We start from the raw sequence: 25490 nt of genomic DNA, 5'->3' as shown, positions 1-25490 counted from the left end.
AATTTAATTCTAATAACTTTATTTTTCTGTTCGGAGCTTCCTTTGCATGGCCCAAGCTGCATTAAGATATGTGAGGCAGCATTCCGTAAGGTACAGGACCACAAACAAAAGCATAGTAAACGCGGTCTAAAGTGTTTGATTAATTGCGGTCTGAAAGTTTGGGCTACCGCTGCCCTAATAAATCCTTCTAACCCCTCATCCCCCCACCTCTACCTCCTTATCTCCTCTCCTCCTCCTCCTCCTCCTCCTCCTCCTCCTCCTCCTCCTCCATCTCCTCTTCCTCCTCCTCCATCTACTCAACCTCCTATGTCTACTCCACCTCCTCTTATCTCCTCCTCCACCTCCTCTTACCTCCTCCTCCACCTCCTCCTCCTCCTCCTCCTCCTCCCAGAGCAAACTCCGCTGGCTGTGCGAGGAGGTGCAGGAGCGGGAGGGGCGGGGAGCACCGGCTGAGGAGGCAGCAGCAGCAGGCCAAGGAGCAGCTGAAGGAGGCGCGGCGGAGCCGGGACGAGGAGCAGGCGGCCCTGCTGCAGCGGCTCCACCAGCAGGAGAAACTGCTGCACTCGCTGGGCACGGAGAAGAAAGGTAGAGCCCCGGCAGCACCTTGCTTCACCTCTCACTGACTGGCTTACAGTCTGACACGCACGCACGCACGCACACAAACACGCACACAAATCGAGTAAAGCAGGTACACGCGCAAACACACACACGCACATCTACTTAAGCAGGTGCACGAACCCAAACATACATGTGTACATATACTTAAGCAGGTACACGCACACAGACACCTAAATATATTCCCAAGGAATATAGTACGTAGACCCAGATCCACATTTATAAACTCCGTAATCTGGCATACATGCATGAATATACACAGAAGTACAGACATTCACTCGCTCACACACAGACACCCACACATAGACATTCTATAAACAAATATACAAATTCTTATGCACAGACACACAGGTACAAACACACACAGGTGAGTAACGCGGATTCTAGCCGAGCTCCCTCTTCATGGCAACTTTTAAAGTTTGAAAGCAAAGAAACAGGCAATAGAAGAAAAGGAAAAGTCTTCAAAGTCACCCGACGTAAAAAGGTTCTTTGACAGCGTTTTTCAGAGAAATCTACTCCCACTGCGCCTTTCGCTTCTACTGAAAAAAAGGGAAAGTGCATTTCAGAGCCAGGTTTATTTTCCCTTTATTATTACTACCTCCGCTGCGGTTGTTGTAGCGAGATGGTGGCAATGGAGGTTTGAGGCAATCAAACGCGCTGACGTCATGGTGCCCGATGCCATGGTGCTCGCCGCCGCCGCCATCTTTTTGTTGTACTTGGGCGTGCCGTGTCTGCTTTAAGATCACCACAGCTTTTTTTAGAATGCATCCTCTTTTCTACGTTACATTTCCCTCTCTTTCTCGTTCTTTCTCTCTCTCTCTCTCTCCCTCCATTCCTCTCCCTCGACTATAATAGTGTGTTCTGTTATCCGAGCACTGGGGTATATGTGTGCCTACGTTTGTGTGCACATGCCAGTGTCTCTTGTGTGTGGGTGTATGTGTGCCCCTTTTTTTGTGCGTATGCCACTGTGTATGTATGTTTGTGTGTGTGACTGTGTATGTCTTGCATGTGCATTTGCCAGTGTCTTGTTGAGCGTTCCCGCTGTTAAATATTTCCCATCCTCCCTCACCTCCTCACCTCTTGACACATTTGCAGCTCTGCTCTCCAGAGTGCCGGAACAGGGTGTTATTCCAGCGGATTCGCCTCAACAATCAAAGAAAATGGCCCTAATTTGGGCCTCCATTAAGGGGGAGGGAGCGGCAGAGGTGAGAGGAGGCAGAGCTTACCGAGGGCTTGAAGGGGGGGGGGGGGGGGGGGGGGGGGGGGAGAGGAAACAAACAGGGCAGAGGGTATGTTGGGGAGGAGGGGTAGGGAGAAAGGGGAGGGAGGGACTGAGAGAGAGAGAGAGAGAGAGAGAGAGAGAGAGCAAAATACAAGAGGGAGAGAGGGCGAAAGGGGGGAGAGGTGGATAGGAGAAGGAGAGAGGAAGGAAGGTGGAGGACGAGGGATTGTTTGTCTAGCTCTTCAGTGTTGTGTGGCGTGGGGTGTGCGTTGGAGCGGTTGTGTTGTTAAGATTAAGTTATTTTCTGTTTTGTTGGCCCTTAAACACACTGAGAGAGCCTTCAAAACCCCATCTGCTAATTGACTGCGTCCCCCCCGTCTACCGCGGGAAGAAGCAGAAACCTCCCTAATTATTTTGTTCTTGGAGATTAATCTTTTTCCCAAAGCCTTCGCAATGAGAGCCTGATCCAACCAGTCTTTCTTTCCAATTTCCTTCTCAATCCATTGGGTGAGGCACAAAGTTTCTGTGGTAGTTTTCTGTCTGCCGTCTGACAGGTATGATGAGAGCATCACCTAGGTTACCGCGGCCTGGCCGTCATCCGTCAACCAACCCGACTTGAAATCATTCGCACCCTCAGCCAGCGTAGCCCCTCGCTCAACCCAAGTACTCCAGAGGAGTTCAAATGAAAAGTCGCCTCACTATTTGCTCTTAACATTTACTATTCAATGGAGAGTTTTACATTTTATCTTGATTAAATTGTTAATGAGGAAGTAGGGCTTAAGACACAATGGGCTTCAAACGGACACCCGTCAGCTATGAGTCGATCGCTCTAACCAGTGGACTAACCTCCTTCTACTTCTACTACTGTACACTTCATACTCCGGTCTGCAGTTCCACCAATTACCAGTCCGGGGACTAGACTCTGTACATCGGCCAGGGGGTGACTGAACATAAAAATAAAGCAATGGTGCACAATTTAGCAGCAGTAGCGCACGTTCCCTTCCCCGCCGTGCTCGATTGAGTCCGTCGAGCTGAAAGGCTAAAAGCAAACGTTTGGCGGCGGGCGAAGCAATCTCTTCGACCTCCAGCCCGGTCGTTACTGGGAGAGATCTCAGGCATTCCTCAGAGGCAATTCTTACATTCCGAGAAGCTCCTTGGTTACAGTGGTCAGGGGATGCTGTGTGTCTGAGTATGTGTGCGTGTGTGCGTGATGGAGTGCACGTGGGGGCGGAGATTCAGCCATCCTCGGGTGATTGAATATCGAACTTGAGAACGGGGCGAGAGACGGAAAGTGAGAAAAATTGAGCGGCAATCACGGCAGTCTGCTGAGCTGCAGGAACATTTGGACAGTCCCATGGCGGACCGTTGGAGACGGAATTGAAAATGCTACGTTCATGCTCTAGAAAACCTTGCGGTTAATTCAACACAAACACATTATATTGATTCAGTATTAAGAGTCAGCTGTGCATAAGCCAGGGGTTTGAACCGATGATTAATGCAGGATTTATCTGGGCTTCTTCCAGGGCAGTTGAGGGAATACAAGGCACACATTGCGCTGCCTCGCTCCATGTTGTTAACAAGAAAGAAAATAAACACTGTATCAAATTATCAAACCGTTTCATGGTGGTTAGATCACACATGGTCGCATGTCATTTGCAAACACCTTGTTCCACGCATGCCAACAATGGTGTGGCTATCCTTTAGTGTTATGCGTTTCATTTATAGAGCGGTTGAGCAGATGCTTACGGTCAACCCCCTCAGCATGGTGAACCCGGCGAGGTCCATGGCACCTCAGCCTGGATCCTGGGTCTGCTTTTGCTGCATTCCCTTGTTCCATTATTATTATTATTCTTAAGCCAACCATCTTACCCCCTTCTAATACCTCTCCTTCAACTTTTGCCACGGAAGGCATCTTCTACCCACAATGCCGAGGGTGCTCGAGGCTGCGTGCGGGGATTGGGTTCCAAACGGATTAGCCTACTTAAGCACAAAACTTTCCGATCAACTTCTGGAACCGTCAAACATCGTGGCTCGAGGTGACTTCCTCATGAATGGGCTCTGTTTGTGTCCACCCACTGAGCCTAATGCATTCTCTGCTTCTAATGCATCTCACACATATTCTATCGACTATTTACTATTTAGTCACAATTTAGCAGGCGCTTTAATCCAAAGCGAATCGCAGTGAATTTTGATACCGGTCATCAATCATGCTGTTCTTGCACCAAAAGGCGATGTTCACCATGATGGTGACATTCATGGACTGGGAAGTCTCGCTCAAGGGCATCTCTGCGCCACGATCAGAGGGCCCGACACCAACAAGAGATTGTCAGATGACCTGGCCTTCCTTTTAAACTACCACGCCCCCCCATAGATTGAGACGTACCAATAAAAGATTTTCCCTCAATGCCGACAGAGGATAGTGTAGTGGCTAGGGTGTTTTGAATGCCAGCTCAAAGCTCCTGGGTTGGATTCCCCTGTCTACAGCCTACCTTGGCATGCTTAAGATTCCCATAACCCTGACCTTAATGATGATGATGCATCGGTATGTTCTCGAAGTCTCTTCTACATTTGCTAAATGATAAATGATACTTAAAGGTAAGGTATAACGCTAATTATAGTTAGTGTTTTGCTAAACAAATGGCTTTAGAGATGCATTCAGTCCCAAGAGCAGCGCTGAGTGGCCGTGAATACGCTTGCACAGGTCTGAAAATACAGAAAGCCACTCAACAGTTGTGGACCGAATGTACATTTCCCGAAAAGAAAAGAATCCCCTGGCCTATATTTTTTTATAATGAGACACTGATTTAGCGACAACATGATTGAATACCTCTACAACGTGGCTCTGGTTATATTCAGGATAATGCACAGTATGTTGTAAGTGTTTTGGAACGAGTACCATATTCAGTTTCCATGGCTCTCCCATCCTCAATAGCCAGACCCTCGACCCAACGCTGCGTTAAATGTCAACATTTTGAATGTATTTATCTATATTTATATTGCACTTTTATGTAAAACTAGCGCCTTACATCAACTCACTATTCGACTGGAGCATAGAAGGTTAGGATGTGACCAGACCCACTCCCTCTCTCTGCTTAACACCGCACAGGTCAACAGGCCCGCTCAGGTTGGGAAGGATCCAGTAGCCTTTATGCACCTCACTCCTGGACTAAACTGTAAAACATTCTATAACTAAACACTAAATTATATATATTGGTAAGTTTTATATATTTCTTCATCTGCAAATCAATCTCGCCCTTAAAAACCAGGTTCTCCCTCCATGTGACCCTGAAACCTGAATTAAGAAAAATGGAAAACGGTAAGAAAAGTACCCTTCTAGTGTAATGTGGTAATTTTCTCATCCATTGTGTTTGGTCTCCTTCCAGAGCTGCTAGAGAGGAGCCGGAGGAAGGAGGAGGAGCTGAGAGGCCTTCAGGTCTGTGTGGACACTTCTACTGCATTTGTATTGTAGCAGACGCTACAAACGAGGCTCAGAGCCAGGCCTACGTACACAAACTCTCTCTCTCTCTCTCTCTCTCTCTCTCTCTCTCTCTCTCTCTCTCTCTCTCTCTCTCTCTCTCTCTCTCTCTCTCTCTCTCTCTCTCTCTCTCTCTCTCTCTCTCTCTCTCTCTCTCTCTCTCTCTCTCTCTCTCTCAGTCAGTCACATAGTCACATTCTGGGGGTCTGGTTGGGAATTGAACCCCTAACCCCTGGTTATGCGTGGACACCGTGCTCTAGTAGGACCCTGCTGAAGACAGAGTCACCAACAACAGCTAGTATTCCATGGTACTAGACGGCAGAGGACCGGGTCTCCACAACACACGTACAGACCTGTCCCTCACATCCCTAATGGCTCCACTAATCACCATTACGTCAGAGTGAAACTGTGTTTGCCTGTGTATTTCTGTGTACGTCTGTCTCTATATTTTGTGTGCCATTGTGTATTTAATTTGGTATAGTGTCTGTGTGTGTGTGTGTGCATGTGCGTGCATTCGGGAGCGCATGTGCCTGTGTCTATGCGGTGCGCGTATGTTTCTGCCCGTACATGACTTTTTCCCCTGCATGTGGTCAGGCGGTATGTGCACACTGGTAAAGAGGCCACCATCTGCAGTGACTTGGTGGCACCTGCCAGAGCTCTCACACAATTAGTCAGCTGTCTCTGGCCCAGACAAGCTTTTAATTATGAGGGATTAGAGAGGCAGACATTAAGAGAGAGAGAGACAGATATATTGGGATGAAGGGAGAGATTGAGCAAAATGGCAGCGAGTGAGAGAGAGTTTGAAATGTGGACCCAGTGAGGGAGAGGAAAGCGAACAATCGTACATATTTACATAGCGGAGAGAAGAAAAGGCACTCGACTAGAGGGGACAGTAGAATAGGAAGCGGGAGTGAGAGGAGAGTGTATTACAGTACAAACCGATAACGGACACGCAGACAGCGCGGGGTGGAGTGGGGGAGGACAGAACAATCCGGCAGGTGTGTGTTTGAGTGGCAGTTAGGCGGCAAAGCATCACTTATGCATCATTAGAGCAGGGAAATCGCTCAGATCCACCAGGGAAAGGCACGGGGGAGTGGTGTGTGGGGGTGTGTGGGTGGGTGGGGGTGTGTGTGTATGTGTGAGAGTCGGGGTGAGTAAATTAGGGTGGTGTATGCATATGCATGTGTGGGTTGGGTGTGTGGGTGTTAGTCTCTATGTTGGAATGTGTGTATATGTGGTAATGTGTGCGTGTGTGTGTGTATCAAAAAATAACTCCCTACAAGATTATATTTATTTAGCTACTTATTTGTCAGAACAGACTGTTCCTTTTTCCCTTCAGTCGGCACACACATGCTCACACACATGCACACATGCACGCACGCACGCACGCACGCACGCACGCACGCACGCACGCACGCACGCACGCACGCACGCACGCACGCACGCACGCACGCACGCACGCACGCACGCACACACACGGCGCTCTAACAAAGTGTGTGTAATGCGAGTGATCAATCAAAGTAAACTTCTCTGTCTCGACAGGATCGTGTGTTGGACCTTGAACTGGTAAGACTTGATTGTTTTGTACCAAACTGCATTGATTGTAATTGCATTTAATTGTTAATCGCATTCTGATTACACGATACAAGAGGAATAAGTAACTCAATAAATAAATTCTTGATTTTCAGACCCCGCGAGACGATTTTATTTTTGAAAGGCACTAAAAAATTCTAACGCCAAAACATAACAGCTCTTAAAGGAACTTAGCAAGCGAGACTAAGGGAGATAGTGCAAGTGAGACTGAGAGAGAAAGGGCAAGCGAGAAAGAGAAAGGGCAAGTGAGTGTGAAAGAGAGCAAGCGGGTCAGAGAAAGCAAGTGATACAGAGAAAGTGAGACGGAGAGAGCCAGTGGGTCAGTCAGAGCAAGTGAGATTGGGAAAGTTTGATTGTGAGAGTGAGCAAATGAGACTGTGAGAATATGTGAGCGAGAGCAAGTTACACTTTGAGAGAGAGAGAGAGCTAGTGAGACAGTGAGAGCAAGGGAAACTGAGAGACAGTTCAAGCGACTGAAGAGAACATTCAAGGAACACTTGAACATCGAGACAAAATGAGCTACAGAGGGGAAGATGACATGCAAATAGGAGAGATCGGGATGAAGGGACAGAGGGAAAGAAAGGGGAGAGGGAGACTGTCACGTGAATTAATTGAAGCGTAGTGCCGCTAGAACATGAAGCTTCTACATGACCCCTTCTCGGGCCAGCGGGGACCTCTGCATCCACGGCCGGAGGGGTAGAAGGCAGGCATGGATTTAAATAAGGACACCTCTCAATTCACCGGTGGATCAGAACAAGAAGTAGCCCGGTGTCAAGATACCGCCGTGGCTGTTAGGGGGTTGAAACGGCAGCAGTCAATTAGTGGACATGTTGGATGAGATGTAACGCAGCGAGGCCTGGGAACTCTGAAGCGCCGTGTCATTATATGGCGTTTTTCTGGCAGCCTGGCTTTCGGCACGCGATGTAGGTCTAATTTGTGTGTGTGTGTGTGTGTGTGTGTGTGTGTGTGTGTGTGTGTGTGTGTGTGTGTGTGTGTGTGTGTGTGTGTGTGTGTGTGTGTGTGTGTGTGTGTGTGTGTGTGCGTGTGCGCGCATGCTTCACCAGAGTACGCGGGTCGCCCTGGATCACCTGGAGTCCATGCCGGAGAAAGTGAGTCTGGCGGAGGACTTCAGAGACCTGGAGGTGAGCCTGCCGTTTTGCTGCACAGCAACCCCCCCGTCCGTAACCACGCACACACCACACTAATCAATAAGACATAAAGAAGCTTTACAGCCGCTCATTAGGGTCTCAAGATTCTTTTTTATTAAGTGCTATGCGGAAATTGGCGTTATTGCATGTCATTGAATGAAATAGGTGAGGACAGACTGAGGTGAGGGTGGGGGCCTTTTGCAGTATCACCAAGGTTACATCCGGGTTGGTGTATTCTGTAGTTAACCTAGGTTAGTACAGACTGGTTAGTGTAATCTATAGTACATATAAATACAGTCTGTTAAGTGTATTCTGTAACCTTGGTTGGTACAGCCTGGTTAGTGTATAGTATAACCTAGGTCAGTACAGCCTGGTTAGTGTATTCAGTAGTATAACCTAGGTTAGTACAGCCTGGTTAATGTATTCAGTAGTCTGACCTAGGTTAGTACAGCCTGGTTAATGTATTCAGTAGTCTGACCTAGGTTAGTACAGCCTGGTTAATGTATTCAGTAGTCTGACCTAGGTTAGTACAGCCTGGTTAATGTATTCAGTAGTCTGACCTAGGTTAGTACAGCCTGGTTAGTGTATTCTGTAACCCAGCTTAGTACAGCCTGGTTAGTACAGCCTGGTTAGTGTATTCAGTAGTCTGACCTAGGTTGGTACAGCCTGGTTAGTGTATTCAGTAGTCTGACCTAGGTTGGTACAGCCTGGTTAGTGTATTCTGTAACCCAGCTTAGTACAGTGTGGTTGGTGTATTCAGTAACCCAGCTTAGTACAGTGTGGTTGGTGTATTCAGTAGTACAGTGGGTTTAATGTATTCCGCAGTGTAACCTAGCCTGCAGACTGCTGGGAGTTAATCCATCCCACGCTATTACCTGGGTCGGTGGAGGTTGAGGTATAATGTGTCGGAGAGAGCTTTCCACAGGGGGGAGTCGCGTGGCCAACATGTGCCCAGTTATCCCATCTGGCCCAGAGTGCTGGGAGCCTGTGGATCCCAGCTGCTGGCTCAGCTCGGGGTGTTCTGGGGAGGGGTGTTAGGGGTGGCTGTGTTTTGTGCGGTTCTGGCGACACAGCGAGGTTTTTTTTTTTTTGTGCCACCAGGAGTCCCAGCGGCAGAGGGAAGCGGTGCAGCAGCGCTACGCCGATCACAAAGACATCGTACGGGACCTGCAGCATCAGCTGGACCAGTCCACGCGGCGGATACAGGAGTGTCAGGTGGGTTGGGGCGTGCGCACAAACGCATGCGCGAGTGCACGCTGGCACACGTGTACACACAAGCACACGCGTACACACATTCACACCCACATGCACGAACAGTGATTGCACACATGGGAACACACACACACATTATCTCTTTCCACACACACACACACACACACACACACACACACACACACACACACACACACACACACACACACACACACACACACACACACACACACACACACACACACACACACACACACACACATGCAAGCACATGAGAGTGCAAATATGCATACAGGCTGATCCGCAGATTTTGCGCTCTGCAGAAATGGGACTGTAATGTTGCACAAGCGCCAGTGTCCCAAATGCAACAACTTTACATATTCCTGTCTTTTTTTTATGTGCCTTTAGTCTCTTAATAGATCGGCTTTTGTCTGGGAACATAGAAGTGCCGATATAGATAGTCTCTCTCTCTCTCTCTCTCTCGCTCTCTCTCTCTCCTTCTGTCTCTCTTGCGCACGCTCTCTCTGTCTGTCTATCTCCCTCAGTCCTCTCCCTCGCCCACGCCAGAGCTGGGGCCGGTGTGTCTACTCTTGACAGCCTACATTGCATCACCCAATTTGCAACTTATGTAGAGGAAAAGAAAGAAATTTCCATCAGTTTTATTTCACCCGTACGCTGGCCAGCCGTAGGATGGATCGCACGGGGAACGTCAGAACCGGAGCGCTGAGAATGGTTACCAGCGAGACAATCCACTTATTACACCGCTTCTATTGATCAATGAATTCATCTTTTCTCTCTCTGTCTCTGTCTCTCTCTGTCTCTGTCTTTCTCTATTTTTCTCTATCTCTGTTTCTCTGTTCTCTCTCTCTCTCTCTCTCTCTCTCTCTCTCTCTCTCTCTCTCTCTCTCTCTCTCTCTCTCTCTGTCTCTCTCTGTCTCTCTCTGTCTTTCTCTGTCTCCGTCTTTCTGTGTCTGTATGTCTCTCTCTGTCCCTGTCTCTCTCTGTCTGTCTGTCTGTGTCTCTGTCTCGGTCTGTCTCTGTCTTCTTCTCTCTCTGTCGCTTCTGTCTCTCTCTCTCTCTATCTCTGACTGTCTCTCTCTCTCTCTCTCTCTCTCTCTCTCTCTCTTTGTCTGTCTCTGTCCCCCTCTCTCTCTCTCTCTCTGTCTCTGTCTCTGTCTCTCTCTGTCACTCTCTCTCTCTGTCTCTATCTCTGTCTGTCTCTGTCCCCCTCTCTCTGTCACTCTCTCTCTCTCTCTCTCTCTCTCTCTCTCTCTCTCTCTCTCTTTCTCTCTCTCTGTCACTCTCTCTCTCTCTGTCTGTCTCTGTCCCCCTCTCTCTGTCTCTGTCTGTCTCTCTCTCTCTCTCTCTCTCTCGGCCAAGGGAACCATCAACACCTCGTCCTTGTTGGCAGCAGGTCGCCATCAGCAGTTTGACAACACGGCCCCTAAACGGAGACACGCTCGTCTCCTTTTAAAGCGCTTTTAATTTCTCTGTTGGTTCGTGCCAAACGACTCCCGCGTTGACACGCCTGGTCCTAATAGCCGCCGCCCACGCAGAGGTGCTGGTTTGAGGGATGGACTGATCCTGGGTCACAACGCTAGCTCCAGAGTTTCTTTCTATGATCTCTTCTATCTCTTCAGTTTCTCTGGCGGTGTTTAAGGGGTGGGGCCGTGTCAAGCATCCTAATATCATGTTCCGTAGACTGTTAGGAAAATATCATAAAATATTCCGGTTAATGTTTTTGTATATATATATATTTGTTTTAATAATATGAACAGAAAAATTAGCAATAAAAAGCAAAAGCAGACAAATGGGATCCTCAGGATACTGAGCAACAAGTACATAACTCAAATAATACAGTTCAAGTTCAAAATCCATGTTCTGTTCATAGTAAAGCAAAGAGAAAACAACAATAGGTATCCACGGATACTCTGTGAATACCTAATCAACAGTAGATATAGTAGCACGTCGTAGCAGATTACCTCCTCCTTCAATACAACTTTTTAGCTTTACAACAATACAAACGCTGCATGCGACAACAACAGACAACATCTGAGGACCCTTTCTTCTTCTTACTTCACAGGAGGAGAAGTTGGACGCCACGTCCCGAAGCGCCAAGCTCGCCAGCCTTTCATCCCCCGTCCGCGGCCCATCCGCACGCCTCGCCAGCTCACCCAGGTCCGACCGGCGTGAGTACAGCAGTGTGTGTGTGTGTGGGCCTGTTTACTAGCGGTGTGTGTGCACGATGCCGTGTGCACACCGCTCTTTCTAATCCTCTACCCCCGCCCCCCCCCTGTGGGGAGCCCCAGCGGCACCTACCTTTTAAACACGCCATTCCTTTACTTTATAAACGGGGGATGCGAAGGAAAGAGCAGCTTGACATTTCGGAGCGCACGGAAACATTCGTGCCGAGGAAACGTCAACAACAACTCGGAAAAAAACACAACTACCTTCTTTCCCTCTCCCTCTTGGCTTCAGGGCTACCGTCTCCCTCGGAGGCCGTTCTGTCATCCCAAAGTTCTTTCCTTCATCTTCTTTGCTCTGTGCGTTCTGATTGGTTGCTGGCGCCGAGCCAAAGTGCTGTGAAATGTCGCGGGCAGTCTGGCAGGGCGAGGCGACCCACTGGGGAGGGAACACCCGTCTGATCTGCGCCCCCCCAGGGCGGCTTGCCCTGGGGGGGGGGGGGGGGGGAGTCAGGAGACGGGGCCAGGGTTCTCCTCCGATGGGGGCCAATCAGAGTGGGCTTTGTCCCACATCTTGACACAATGGGTCCGAGCCAAAGAAAGATCCAGGCTGATGTGTGGAGTGAGCCCAGTTTGAAGCAGACAGAACTACTCCAAGACTAGAGACGGTAGTTTATGTCTTTCACGGTCTGGTCTAGCCGGGTGAGAGATCGTTTTCAGCGTTGACTCGCGGTAAACAATGGGAGGGGATTTACAATAACACTTATCCAACGCTGTCATCTTGGTTCCCAAATGACCGTGATATTCCCAAGATCGCGTTATAGCGGGAATCAAATTACCAAAAAAATCCTATATTGCATATTTATTTTGTTTGGATTGCAGTGTATGCAGGGACAAACACATTCACGCAGAGCAATGTTATTATAGGAAGTACGGTACAACTAAAATAAATGAGCTCAGACATAAAATAAATGAATTCAAAAGTACAGCTGACTTGACCATTGTGTCCTCATTTCATTAACCTAACAGAAAAATACATGCTCCGCTGATTGAGATTTCTGTTGGGTTTACTCTTTCGTTTTAATCAACTCAATTGCGGAGATGGAAAACGTATCAAATAATATCTTGCCGCAAAATTGGGTTCAAGACCAGCACCGCGTTATATTGGAGGTCGCGTTGTATTGCAGGTTGTGTTATATTAGAGGTTGCGTTATATCGATGTGCGCTATAGCGAAGGTATAATGTATTAACATAGCTGAGATATAATGACTGACTCTGACTACCTCCTAAAAACTGGTACTCAATTTTATAGAGGAGGTGGTGATCTCCGCTATAAAATAATAATGCAAACTGATCAACACAGTACAATCTAATCAAAATGTGGATTATTTTCCCGGTCTTTTGGATGAGATGATAAACCAAGGCGTTGTGTGTCTGTTTGAAACTCTCTTCCTCTCCATCAAATCTCCCGAGAAGCCCCCGGTAAACGCCCCACCAGCCCAGAACCTGACATCTCTCCCGTCAACGGTGCCAGGAACCACAGGAACCACAGGAACCACAGGAACCACAGGAACCACAGGAACCACAATCACTAGAACCCCCCGTCTCTAGTGAGTGAGGGGTGGGTGAACCAAACCTGACTGCTACACGCATGGTGCTTCACTGCAAACTTGACTTCACCAAACTAGGCCTTGGATCCGTCAGCTACCTCAACAAGGCCGACACTGAAGGTGCTCCGGTCAGTACAAAGAACCACAGAAATGTCAAGGGGTCAGAGGTTCTGTAGTGTGGTCCGCTCTCAGAAACACTTTAGCAGAGGAGTGTGATGTGTTCATAATGTGAAGAATGGCTTGTTTCTTTGCTATTTATAAATGAATAAAGAGTATGACTTGATGTTGTATTTTTAATGGACACAAGGGCTATGAAGGCAGACAATTAGCCTAAAATGAATTTGAGTGTGCTTGGTTACATTTTACACTCCATTTACAATTTTTTATAGATATGTGCTCTATGATATAATCATGCAAATGTGGTTACACTTGATTCCAGAAAATTGTTACCGTAGACACGTGTGTCTGTAGATAAATGTCTCATGTACTCGATAAACATTATATGTGTACTTTTTCTGTATTCCGTTTTACTGTACTGTATTCACTCACTACTGTATTGTAGAAGAACAGTTCTGAGGTGTTAGTTGTGTTTTTTATTTATTTCATTCACTCCTTTTATAAGATATTCTATAGTTTTTATAGTTGTTTTTCCCTCATGCATTTTGTTTATAAAAAAAAAACATTTATGTATTCACAATGTATATTTTTTAAGAATTGTATAGAAATATAATTTGCAAATAAACAACCTCCTGCAGGTTTGACTACTACACCATACAAGATGCTCCATCCTTTTCAGTGCACAGTGTTTGACGTCCAGCAACCATCCCAAACATGAATTCACTACATAGAACACCTCCTCTACAAACTCTTAGTGTGGAGAGCGCAACTAGCTAGCTAGTGTCAACGCAATACCTTCAGTGGAGGCTAACAAAATTCAAACTAGGTAGTACATTAGCAATATCTTTCAGCGGAGAAGGTCAAACATTCTAGCTAGGATGTACATTAGCCATATCTTTCAGTGGACCGAGCACATCTAGCTAGTCAATTTGCGCCACCTATTCTCTGGGGAGAGCACCACTCTAATTTGCTGCGCCACTTCAAAGGTTTACATTGGGCCGCCTGCTGTGCGGATGTTTCTTCTTAACGTCACGCGACGCAGCCTGCTTCGAATGGCTGCAGGCACTGTATCTATACTCTACTCTGCATCTTTTCCCCTTTCTTTTTCTTAATTGACGTACAGCTGAATCATATGTTTTTTTCTCTCACAAAAGGCTTGATAGCATCAAAAGACCCTTCACTCCTGCCTGCCAGTGAGTGCGTCTGGCTCCCTTTCTGGGAGCTGGACATTTGGTGGTGTAAGTTTGAACCGAGGTGTGTTGTGATTGGTGGAACGGGGGAATAATACACTTAATGACAGGTGTGTCAGTTGATTAAGGCCCAGGGAACATATAGAAAGGTAAAAATAGAAAGAATGATTGCCACAGGGTCATGTTCCTTTTGTGTATGACTTTGAAAGGGACCAGTCATTTCTGTTTGCAATAGCATTTCTCCTTTCTCCTATAGATGGTTTCTTGTGTGTCAGTGGAAATTGTATTCGCAGTTGTCAAAGTGCTGACAGGAAGGGGGTCAGCCTCTTTGTTCGAAAGAACCACCACAAGAATGGTTGGTGGTTTGGCCATTTAGGTTATGTTACCACAGCCGCTATGATAGATGAATTAGGCTTCGCTGGGACTTTGACGGGCGGTTGTCAGTTAGTATTTCAGTAATTTAATAAAAGTTGGCTTAGCTAGTTCTGGCGGGACTCTAGCCATGGGCCGCTGACAGCTAACATGGACCAATCAAACGCACCTGCACTTACAAGTGGTCAATTCCATCTCCCAAACCCGCTCTCGGTAAAGTAAAGTGTGCTGAGCTTGATTTCACCACCATCACCCCAGCCTTCGCCTGATTTTCTTCTGCTCAGTCTGTATGGTATGTAACCTTCCCAATGCGTTGAGATATCTGATATACCCCATGCAGGATTCTATAGGGCTCCCTGTTGTCAAATGTCGGTGTACTGTATCTGACATCTGGTAAATGGACTGCATTTATACAGCGCTTTTCTAGCCAGTGGCCACTCAAAGCGCCTTACAATATTGCCTCACATTCACCCATTCATGCACACATTCACACACGGACGGCGTTGTCAACCATGCAAGGGGAGATCCAGCTCGTCGGGAGCAGTTAGGGTTAGGTGTCTTTCTCAGGGACACCTCGACGCTAGCAACCTTCTGGTTACCAGTCAACCCACTCTACCTCGTGAGCCCCATGCTGCCCGATATCTGCATGTCCTGCTTTCAATTTAACAGCAGGGAGCACTCTCAAATAGTGGAACCATACCGCCACACGGTATGGTAATGCAATGGTAAAGTGCATTACCATTCCATGCAATAAGTGGTTGAAACTACGACATGGAGTGATTTCTGACAGAAATAGTATTTCGTAATCCTCTTTTAGACGGTGCTTGTGGACCGTCTTATTTGATCTTCTCAAAGTGAACTCACAGGGGTGCAGTGGTTTATCTGCAGCGATTTAATTACTCGAAATCCTTTCCACTAATTTCCAATTCGAACCACTTTCCATTTTTACTCAGATTTTTTCATATTCCTCATCCATGGAGAGTTAGGAGTCCCGGATGCCATCATGAGATAAAAGCCCTTGTTTAACATGAATTGTATTAAAAGCTGTTGAATGGATTTCATTTCATGTCTGATGTGTCTCAGGTCGTCTCACACTAACTCCCAATTCCCACGTCTTTAAGCTTCAAGAACAGATTGAGAAAACGACTTTTTCTACGATTTGAAGGTAATCGACGATTGTGAGAATTCAACAGACTTCAGCAACTAACTGCCTTGGTATGGTGTGTCAAAAGGGATTTATTGAACTAAAAAAAACACTTGTTCCACGACTGTGGAAGATGAACGCGTAGCCATGGCATTGCATCCTTGTGGATGTGTTTGCCTCTGCGTTATTGACACAAGTCAACGTACTTATTCGCTTGTTTATCACTACGTTGAGATTTATTTTTTGTATGGAAACAAACTGCATGTTTGATAGGCCAAACTGCATATTCCAGAAGTAAACGGAACGATATTGAAACGTATTCTTTAAAAATCAACTCGGATGTCCCAAACATTACGTTCATTATTGCTGCTGACACTAGATACCTATGATACATCACCTTTAAACATGTGTTAGGGAAGTTTGAAACCTACTGCACTCTTTTCACCACCACACACCTACACACAGGGGGAAAACAAACTCCACAGCCATTATCCATTATAAAGCTATTATCCGCTCTATACTTCAGGATGCAAAAACTTCCAAATTAAGGCTCAAACCTTGACCAAGACCTTGACCGTCTATCTATAATTCGGAGATGAGCCATGGCCATAAGCCTTCTGAATATGCTAACTACCCTTCACTGCTTTGTTTGCTTATAATCGAAGCAGCATCCGTGAATCAATTAGCCGTCTGTGTGCTAACAGGTCACAACACTTGACTGTTCCATTCTGGGACACCTGAATAAGTGGGCCCATAAACTGTGCCCAAAACACAACTCTAACGCCTCGTTTCCACATACGTACATTCTCGTATGCGATTCAACCGTCTCCGACCGAAAGTCCATTCATTCCTATGTGATTCTCCGTAATGTCCGTTTTTCCTCCGAGACTCCTCCCCTCCGTAAAATTTCTGTCCGGTATGTCCGTAATATACGTTAAAAAAATTGAACTTTCGCCGTCGTTTTACGGAGATACCGTATGAAAGTTTTTATGTTTTTCACAAAACTTGTAGGCTAAGTACCTGGCAGGCCAAACTCCTCGGCGATCTCTTTCCAAGCCTGGTTGGTTTGTTTTTATCTCTGCATATGTCGATCCTCATGTTCCAAAGTACCGGTCTCCTATCCGCTTATCCGGGGTCGGGTCGCGGGGGGAGCAGCTCAAGCAGGGGGCTCCAGACTTCCCTTTCCCGGGCCACATTGACCAACTCTGACGGGGGGATCCCGAGGCGTTCCTAGGCCAGTGTTGAGATATAATCTCTCCACCTAGTCCTGGTTCTTCCCCGAGGTCTCCAGGGAGACGCCAGCCACCCTTCTGAGAAAACTCATCTCGGCCGCTTGTACCCGCGATCTCGTCCTTTCGGTCATCACCCAACCGGTAGATCGAGAGCTTTGCATGCGACTCAGCTCTCTTTTCGTTACAACGGTGCGGTAAAGCGAACGCAATACCGCCCCCGCTGCTCCGATTCTCCGGCCAATCTCACGCTCCATAGTACCCTCACTCGCGAACAAGACCCCGAGGCACTTGAACTCCTTCATCTTTTGTCCGTAAATAAAGTAATGCCCGTACGTAAAACACTAGCGACTCCTTCCGTAAATTTACGGAAGCACGGATACGAAAAACATACGTATGTGGAAACGAGGCGTAAACATTTCTGTCCTCAGCTTTTATCACGCCTCAAATAATCAGTGCTCCATTAGTAATCACAGCAAACTCTGGTTTGTTGGATTTGCCTCTCATTTGTCATTTGTTTGGGTTGACGGAATGCTAGCCACCTCTGCAGCTGGCTTGTTGGTGTTGTGCTGGCGTAAGCCGATCTGCAGTCATCGCAGAGACCCGAGTCCCGCCAGAGCAAATCTATTCGGCTTGCGGTACGAACCCGTTCAATCTGACAGCCGCGCTTGGCTTTCGGATCCGGTCGCCTGCTGTCGTGGTTCGATATGTGAACTGATCATTGAGTACCACGCATCGGCTCAATTTTCCTCCACTGTTTGAAGCCAGATCTGGCTCTAAAACGACTTTTCCAACACCTTAAAGGTATAAATGAGCCTTGTGTTTTTTGTGACCAGGGCTGTGTTCCTTCCCATTGCTCAGTCGCTTAATTTTGGCAGGTCAGGGGCAGTAGCAGTTTGTGTGATCGATTAGCAGGAAATGAGACAGCACAGCCGATGTCATTCAATTCAACCAAGAGTTTATCTTCCACATTGTATACAGTAGTGGAAAAATCTCTAACACTTCCTGGATACACTTCCTGCTTCTCAGAGGCCGCTTTGGGTTGGTTCTTTAGTTTACTATACGTATTGGATCCTTGGCTACCATGTTGATCGTGACAAAATCTGGAAATGTAGGGAGCGAGGGCGAGTGTGTGTGTGTGTGTGTGTACACAAAGTGTAATATCACAAATACACATTTCCTTAAAATGTGTATTTGTGATATTCAGTGCGGCCAATTTCTGTGTCTGTCTGTCTGTCTGTCTGTCTGTCTGTCTGTCTGTCTGTCTGTCTGTCTGTCTGTCTGTCTGTCTGTCTGTCTCTCTCTCTCTACCTCTCTCTCTCTCTCTCCCCCCCCCCCCCCCCCCATTCTGCACGGCCCAAACCATCTGCTGTGAGCAGAGAGGGCCAGGGGAAGTCTGGGGGCCTCACCAGGGCCTCCAGGTGCCCGGAGCTGCCACTGAGAGGCTCATCGCTTCATTGGGATTCTCATTGGATCCAATCACACAGTCAGGCTCTGAGAGCAGGCCTCGCTCCCCTGGTACCAGACGCTGCACGCACGCACGCACGCACACACGCAGGCAGACACACACACACACACACACACACACACACACACACACACACACACACACACACACACACACACACACACACACACACACTCCTATGCACACTAACATGCACACAAGAAAAGGTATACACACACATTTGAACATGACATGCATGACAAATACACACTGACAAATACACCCACACACACAGAAACACAAATAACACAACAAATTCACACACACACAAATACACATGGACAAATACCCCCCTGCTACACAAATGCACACACAGACACACACACAGACACAAATACACACACTGAGCCTCTATCCTCAGAAGCTTGTCAGTCCTCCTGACTGCAGAGCTCCAGTAAACCACTATTTTGGCTTGCAGCTCCAGCCTCTCTCTCTCTCTCTCTCTCTCTCTCTCTCTCTCTCTCTCTCTCACTTTCCCCCATCTCTCTCACTAGATGGGGGGAGATGTCTCTCCCTCTCCTTGTGTCTTTTCCATTTATTTCCCCCTTTTCCCATCTCTCTCTCGTTCTTGTATGAACTGTCCTCTATCTCTCTCTCCCCAACGCTCTCTCTCTCTCTCTCTCTCTCTCTCTCTCTCTCTCTCTCTCTCTCTCTCTCTCTCTCTCTCTCTCTGTCGCTCTCTCTGACTTTCAATCTTTCCCTCTTGCACAGCCTATCCCCCCCTAATCTCTTGCTCTTCTTTTTTACTCTTTCGTTCTCAATCTCCCAAACTCACCCCCATCCCTCTCCTCTTCTCTCCCTTTACCCGTCTCACCCTGGCTCACTCTCTTTCTCTGTGTGTGGTACTCTCAATGCAGTCTAACAGGCTAACAGCACACACACACACACACACACACACACACACACACACACACACACACACACACACACACACACACACACACACACACACACACACACACGCTAGCTGACCTGTATAGACAAAACAATATCATCTTCAATCTTTTCCCTAACACCTCCCCTAACACCTCCCCCCCCCCCACACACACACACCTCCCAAGGTGTGTGTGTGTGTGTGTGTATGTGCATACTAATGAACCGCAGTGTAAAAGATGAGCCATGGGGGTTAGGGACTAAGCCAGGTGTTTCCCACCCATGGGGTCGTCAGAGATACAGATGGGGCCGTGAGAGATTGCTGACTCATAAACTATCGATATTTGATGTTTTGATGCAAAAGTTGTACGGGATTGAAACAGTCTCTTAAAAGGTCCCCTGCATTCCAAACAGACAGTCTCGTGAGAAATACTAGGCTATCAATCACTTGGTGTGGCACAATCCAAGTACATTGGTCTTTTTGCCAGATACCTGGATGATTGTAACATGATCGAAGCAGATTCACAAAAAAATGTTGGGGTTGCAACAATCTTCAGACCTAAAGATTTTTTATTTTTGCATTTTCTATGCTTGATTATAGAGTGCGATAGACAAGAAGGTATGGGAGGACATGTAGCAAAGGACCATGGTTGTGATTCAACCCCGAGTCGCTGCGATCAGGACTAAACCTATACGGTTCGTCCCTGCCCGATAGCCACGAGGCGACCCACAATCTTCAGACCTAAAAAAATGGGTCACTGGCCTGAGACAGATTGTGACCCCCAGGTCTAACCTGTAGTCTGAAGCCACCCCCCTCCCCCTGTGGATGCCTCTCTAGAGCCTATCCCTAGATGGCACTATGTCCACTAGCATGAAGACAGGAATAAACAGCGTGATCAATTCCCACCGGGGTTCTGAGGCTGCTCGTCACGCCACGGTGACGGCGCGCAAAATCTTTTGTCAGTGGAACGGAAGATTTAGAGGCCGGTGAGCTCGCTCGTATCTCCGCAGTTAATTAGTGGCGAGGTGCTACCGCTAACTAAAAGCTTTGGCCACTGAAGTGAAGGAGCAGAACAATGAAGATGATGATGATGATGATGATGGAGATGAAGAGAATTGAAGCGGAAGGGTGTGTGCAGCATTTACAGTGCATGTGCTCGACCTCGAAGTGAGAGCGCACACATACAGACACACTGGATAGTTCGACACACACTAACAAGCAAACCCAAGTACACACACAGATAGGAGAACTGTGTGTGTGTATGTGTGCATGCGCACACACATTCGTCCTTCATAACGCCTGAGTTAAGGTCAGCTAGCTCATATTTTACCCGTCAACTCTGATCACCATTATCTTCACAGCATTGCTCCCGGAGTCTGCAGGGAACACCGCATTAGGCTACACGCTTAGAACAGTGTTGGAGAAAAAAAAAAACAGCAGATATAAAAGTCCTGACGCATTGCTCCTCATTTGAATCAATCCAACCAAGAAATACGAAATAGAACCGTTTAGCTGAAAGGATGCTCGCGGGGTGGAGCTCGATGCTTCTGGACAACATAAATCCCCCCACCCCGACCGACCCGACACATTACTTTGACTGAACCGAGCCATCTGGACTCACTCATTACCCTGAGGTACAAATGGGAAAGTGCAAGGTGTGTAGTCAGCTGGGTCTAACTCGCACAGACCTGTGCTTCCTGAAGCTGCAACTCACCCACCACGTGACAAACAGAAGCTGAAGACTTCCTTGCACAAAAAAAGAAAAAAACAAAAATACTTGAAGAAAACTCATCTGACAGGTGTTTGGTTTCCCAGTAAATAATGCATGGAAGGGAACAATTTGTCTTTATTGCTTGTTTACTCTTGTTTACTACAGGAACAACCAGTGCCTCACACAAAGTTAATTTCGGAGATGACATGGAAGAATGTAAATAGTTTTCCATGCCAATTATGATATGAATTATCCAACCTATATTCATCTGTATGGATGCAATCAACTGCTGCTAATTTAACTGAATGAAAAGTTAGTCAGCAAACATGAAAGCAAATCTGTAAACAGAACCAGGCTACAACTGCATGAGCAAATTGGTTACTGAACTTAAAATGGAGGATAGTTATTCCTCCACAGGCTCCCTGGTATTATAAGATATAACACCTCTGAACAAGATGAATGAATGGGTGTATAATAATAATACGTTGTCTACCCTCTGATTTCGGAATGTAACCTAACCTTGCCTGCATGTATCTATTTTACTTTCTTTTTCTCACCTTTTTTGATAACTTTGTGGGATAATTGTTTAGGATTTTCTATGGAGACACAATATAGAACAGCCTGTCACTTGTTTAGTATATTTTCTATCATTTTGTTTTGTATATTTTTCTAATCTATGTTTGTGGCAAATGATTGGCCTTTTTCAAGAGGCTTTTAGTTTTGCTATAGTGCACTTCAAATGTGAGTGCACCTAGTATTAGTATTTTTTTCAACACATGAAGCACTTACAAACATGTATTGAACACTAAAGAGGAGAAAGGGTGATGATGATGATGATGTCAACTGCAGAGAGGAGCTGAGATTCATCGACTCGTCGGTAAACTCTCTTACTTCTTTAGGATAACTTTTCTGGATAATTTTTAAGGCATTTATTTTTTGGATTACTTTTATTGATAACTTTTTGTTCAGATAACTTTTTCGATCACTTTTTCGATCATATTCTTTGATCAAAATAAAAATGACTCCATGACTGTGTTTTTTCTTTTTCAGATGACGCTTTCCTTAGAGATGAGTAGTAGGATATTGCTTTAACTCTACCAGATCACTGGATTGAAGCCTAGACACTGCCCAACAGGTTAGGTTATAGGGAATAAGGAATCGAACCCAGGACTTTGCAGATGGTAGACCCTCACCCAACACTGGCCCTGCACTGTCCTGAAAAAAAATTCAGTGGCTACTACAGATCTGTGGTCCAGCCATCTGCACTGCAGAGTAGTTTTGACGATTCAATTTTATTTTTTTCATCGTCGAAAAAAAATATTAATTTCTAGCAATCTCATTAGTCGGAAATTGCAATGTATTTCGAGCGATCTCATTGGTCGAAAACTTCAATTTATTTCGAGCAATCTCAATAATTTTTCTCTACCTCCTTTTCCCCAATATAGAAGCTCCATTTAAATATACCTCCATTTCTAGATTTCTTATTCTCTCCTCAATTTTTCTGTACCAAATTCTTCTAAATTTTTTATTCTTTGCATTTTTATTTTTAGTATCTTTCTACGAATGTGCGTAGTGTTTCCTCGTCAACTGAACACACCAGCATCAGGACGGGGCGCTCTGATATCAACAGCCTATTGCGATTTAATGACCAGCGCTGAAGGGCTTATTTGCAGGATATATCGTCACTACACAGCCTCTCGCTGAATGAGAACCTGGCCTCATTGGTTCGCTGAGAAATTAAATGAATAAATAGAATACGGCGGTGTGTTTCCACAAGGGCAAAGACAGCCATGCTAAAGGAGCTCTCCCGTTTCAGCACACTTACTAGTCCCTTAAACACACCGGGGCCAACGATGCTATGAATGTACTGTAACAAAACGAAATATGCTTTGGCCTATAGTTTATATATATATATATATATATATATATATATATATATATATATATATGCAGTATATATACTTAGGTTGAGAAAAATACCCTTCCCTGCATATTCTGAAGCATAATGAATCTCTCGCTCTCTCATCTACATCTCGATCATTCTTCCTCCCGCTTCTTTCTATCAGCCTTGATGAACCGAGGATGAATTTACATAATGGCGTACAGCCAGGTGAAGTAGCGCAGAGCCGATGAGCTCGTGACCTCATTTGAATGGCGATGATACCACTTTGATTTATAAAGGGGAAGTCAGCATAAGTCAAATGAAAAGGTTGAAAGGTTGAGGAATTGTATTTGGGTGAATAGTCTGTGATTGCAGATCAGTGGCGGCTGGCGATCAAACATGTTGGTGGGGCACAGTAATAGACAGGGAGTCTGAGGTCCGTCCGTCCGTCCCCCCCCCATAATTTTTTTCGAATTGAATAGATTTGATTTCCTGTATTCTGGTGCATTTTGGGGATGGCCACTACCTATTTACCTACTTTTCATTCAGAATCATAGCCTACATCCTGACTTGCAGGGCCTGGACAAGCTTACACTGCATATACAGACCTACTTCATGGCCATTCCAACAGCCATTGCTATTTCTTTATTTCTATTTCTTTATTTTTTATTTGACCCACCGCCACTGGTCGTGAGAGTTGCTGGTGTTGTATTTCCTCTGACAAATGGATGAACAAAATGTTTGCAATGAGTTTCGGCTTTGGATATGGATAAACGGGGATTGAAAGAAGACACGCTGTTGATGGACGGAGGGGTCGAGGAGGACGAAACGGAATAATGAAGTCCTGCAGATGGGAAGGGGCTCATCCGTGCGGGATCTTTGGCTGTTCAATGGGACTCAGCCAGGGACGCGGGAAGTGGGGGTGCTTAGGGTGCTGCAGCACCCCCCCCCCCTGGCGGCCTCTGGCTGTAACTGCAAGTGAGAAGGTTTTCTGAACAAATCAATACTTTTTTTTTTTTTTTTATAATTTTATCATACAACATGATTTTTCATTAAATGATTGACATCCACCCTTTTTATGATATTTATCATATTATTTCATTTTATTTTGAACATTGTCTGAGTAGGCTGACGTAGGCTATGACGCACAACGCAGAACTGTCGATAGCTGAATATCGTACTATGCTGATTTCACTTGAGCATGTTGGTGTTCAATATCTGTTGTAGTGAACATTCTAAAACTGGTGTAAAATGTTGCTGCCATATTAATAGACACGTTGATGGTTATCGTTATGATTCTGGAATCCCGCACGTAAACTGATTGGCAAAAAAAGAGCAAAGACGGAAGGTTCACTAGACGGAGAAACCATCACTTTCCTCATATCAGACAACTCGTAACTCTGGATGAAAATGAAGGCTTTCTTTTATTGTCACTTTCCTTTTAAACCTTTAGAAATAACCTCCTGAATCCTTGTTATAACGCTGTGTATAATCCCGGACCGCAACAGCTTGTCGGCATGTTGTTAGTGTGTGAATTTCAGCACAGTATCAACCGAGTTGACTCTAATTTGCACATTGTTTACTTGCTAACGTTTGTGAATAACAGTGGCTAGTTGGCAGAACTCTTATTACACACCAGTAGAGTGTTTATCAGAGCGGAGCCCTGAATGTGACGTCACCCGTCATCTCGTCTCTGTAAAATGGATGTTGCGCAGCATTTATTATGACGTCATTATATAGACTCTCTCTCAGCACCCCCCCCCCCTTGGACTGACTTCCCGCGTCCCAGGTGTTACCCCCTATGTTTTATTCGATACCTTTCGACAGTGTTACCCCTTATGGGTTTTTCATGACAGATAAAAAACGACCGTTTTTTTTACGTTTCATTTGATAAAAACGACTGTTACCCCTTATGTTTTTTTCCCATAATGACTGATGAAAAACAACAGTGTTACCCCTTATGGGTTTTTCATGACAGATAAAAAACGACAGTTTTTTTTACGTTTCATTTGATAAAAACGAGTGTTACCCCTTATGTTTTTTTCCCATGATGACTGATGAAAAACAACAGTGTTACCCCTTATATTTTATTTGACAAAGACAACAGTGTTACCCCTTGTGTTTTTTTTCATGACGACCAATAAAAAACAACAGTGTTGCCCCTTTTGTTTTTATTCATGACGACCAATAAAAAACAACAGTGTTACCCCTTATGTTTTTTTTCATGAGGACTAATAAAAAACAGTGTTATGTTAAAAAACAGTGTTATGTGCTATGTTTCATTTGATAAAAACGACAGTGTTACCCCCTGTGTTTTTTTTCATGACGACCAAAGAAAAACAACAGTGTAACCCCCTATGTTTTATTTGATAAATATCGACAGTGTTTTCCCCTTATATTTATTTC

The 25490-nt window shown here is 45.9% G+C and overlaps 1 protein-coding gene across 1 annotated transcript in view; it reads left to right on the top strand.

Annotated features, from left to right (window-relative positions):
- Nucleotides 1-13835, top strand: part of LOC132450326 (centrosomal protein of 128 kDa) — a 35855-nt gene extending 22020 nt beyond the window's left edge. The window contains 8 exon segments of the mRNA XM_060042407.1: nucleotides 392-439; nucleotides 441-585; nucleotides 5221-5270; nucleotides 6855-6878; nucleotides 7970-8047; nucleotides 9155-9268; nucleotides 11349-11454; nucleotides 12925-13835. Coding sequence (XP_059898390.1) covers nucleotides 392-439; nucleotides 441-585; nucleotides 5221-5270; nucleotides 6855-6878; nucleotides 7970-8047; nucleotides 9155-9268; nucleotides 11349-11454; nucleotides 12925-13043 — 684 coding nt within the window. The 3' untranslated portion in view covers nucleotides 13044-13835.
- Nucleotides 13836-25490: the final 11655 nt, after the last annotated feature.

This window comes from Gadus macrocephalus, chromosome 21 (assembly GCF_031168955.1).
Source record: "Gadus macrocephalus chromosome 21, ASM3116895v1".
NCBI classification, from domain to species: Eukaryota; Metazoa; Chordata; class Actinopteri; order Gadiformes; family Gadidae; genus Gadus; species Gadus macrocephalus.
The sequence above is the reverse complement of the archived record's forward strand: the minus strand, read 5'-3'. Positions and strand labels throughout refer to the sequence as shown.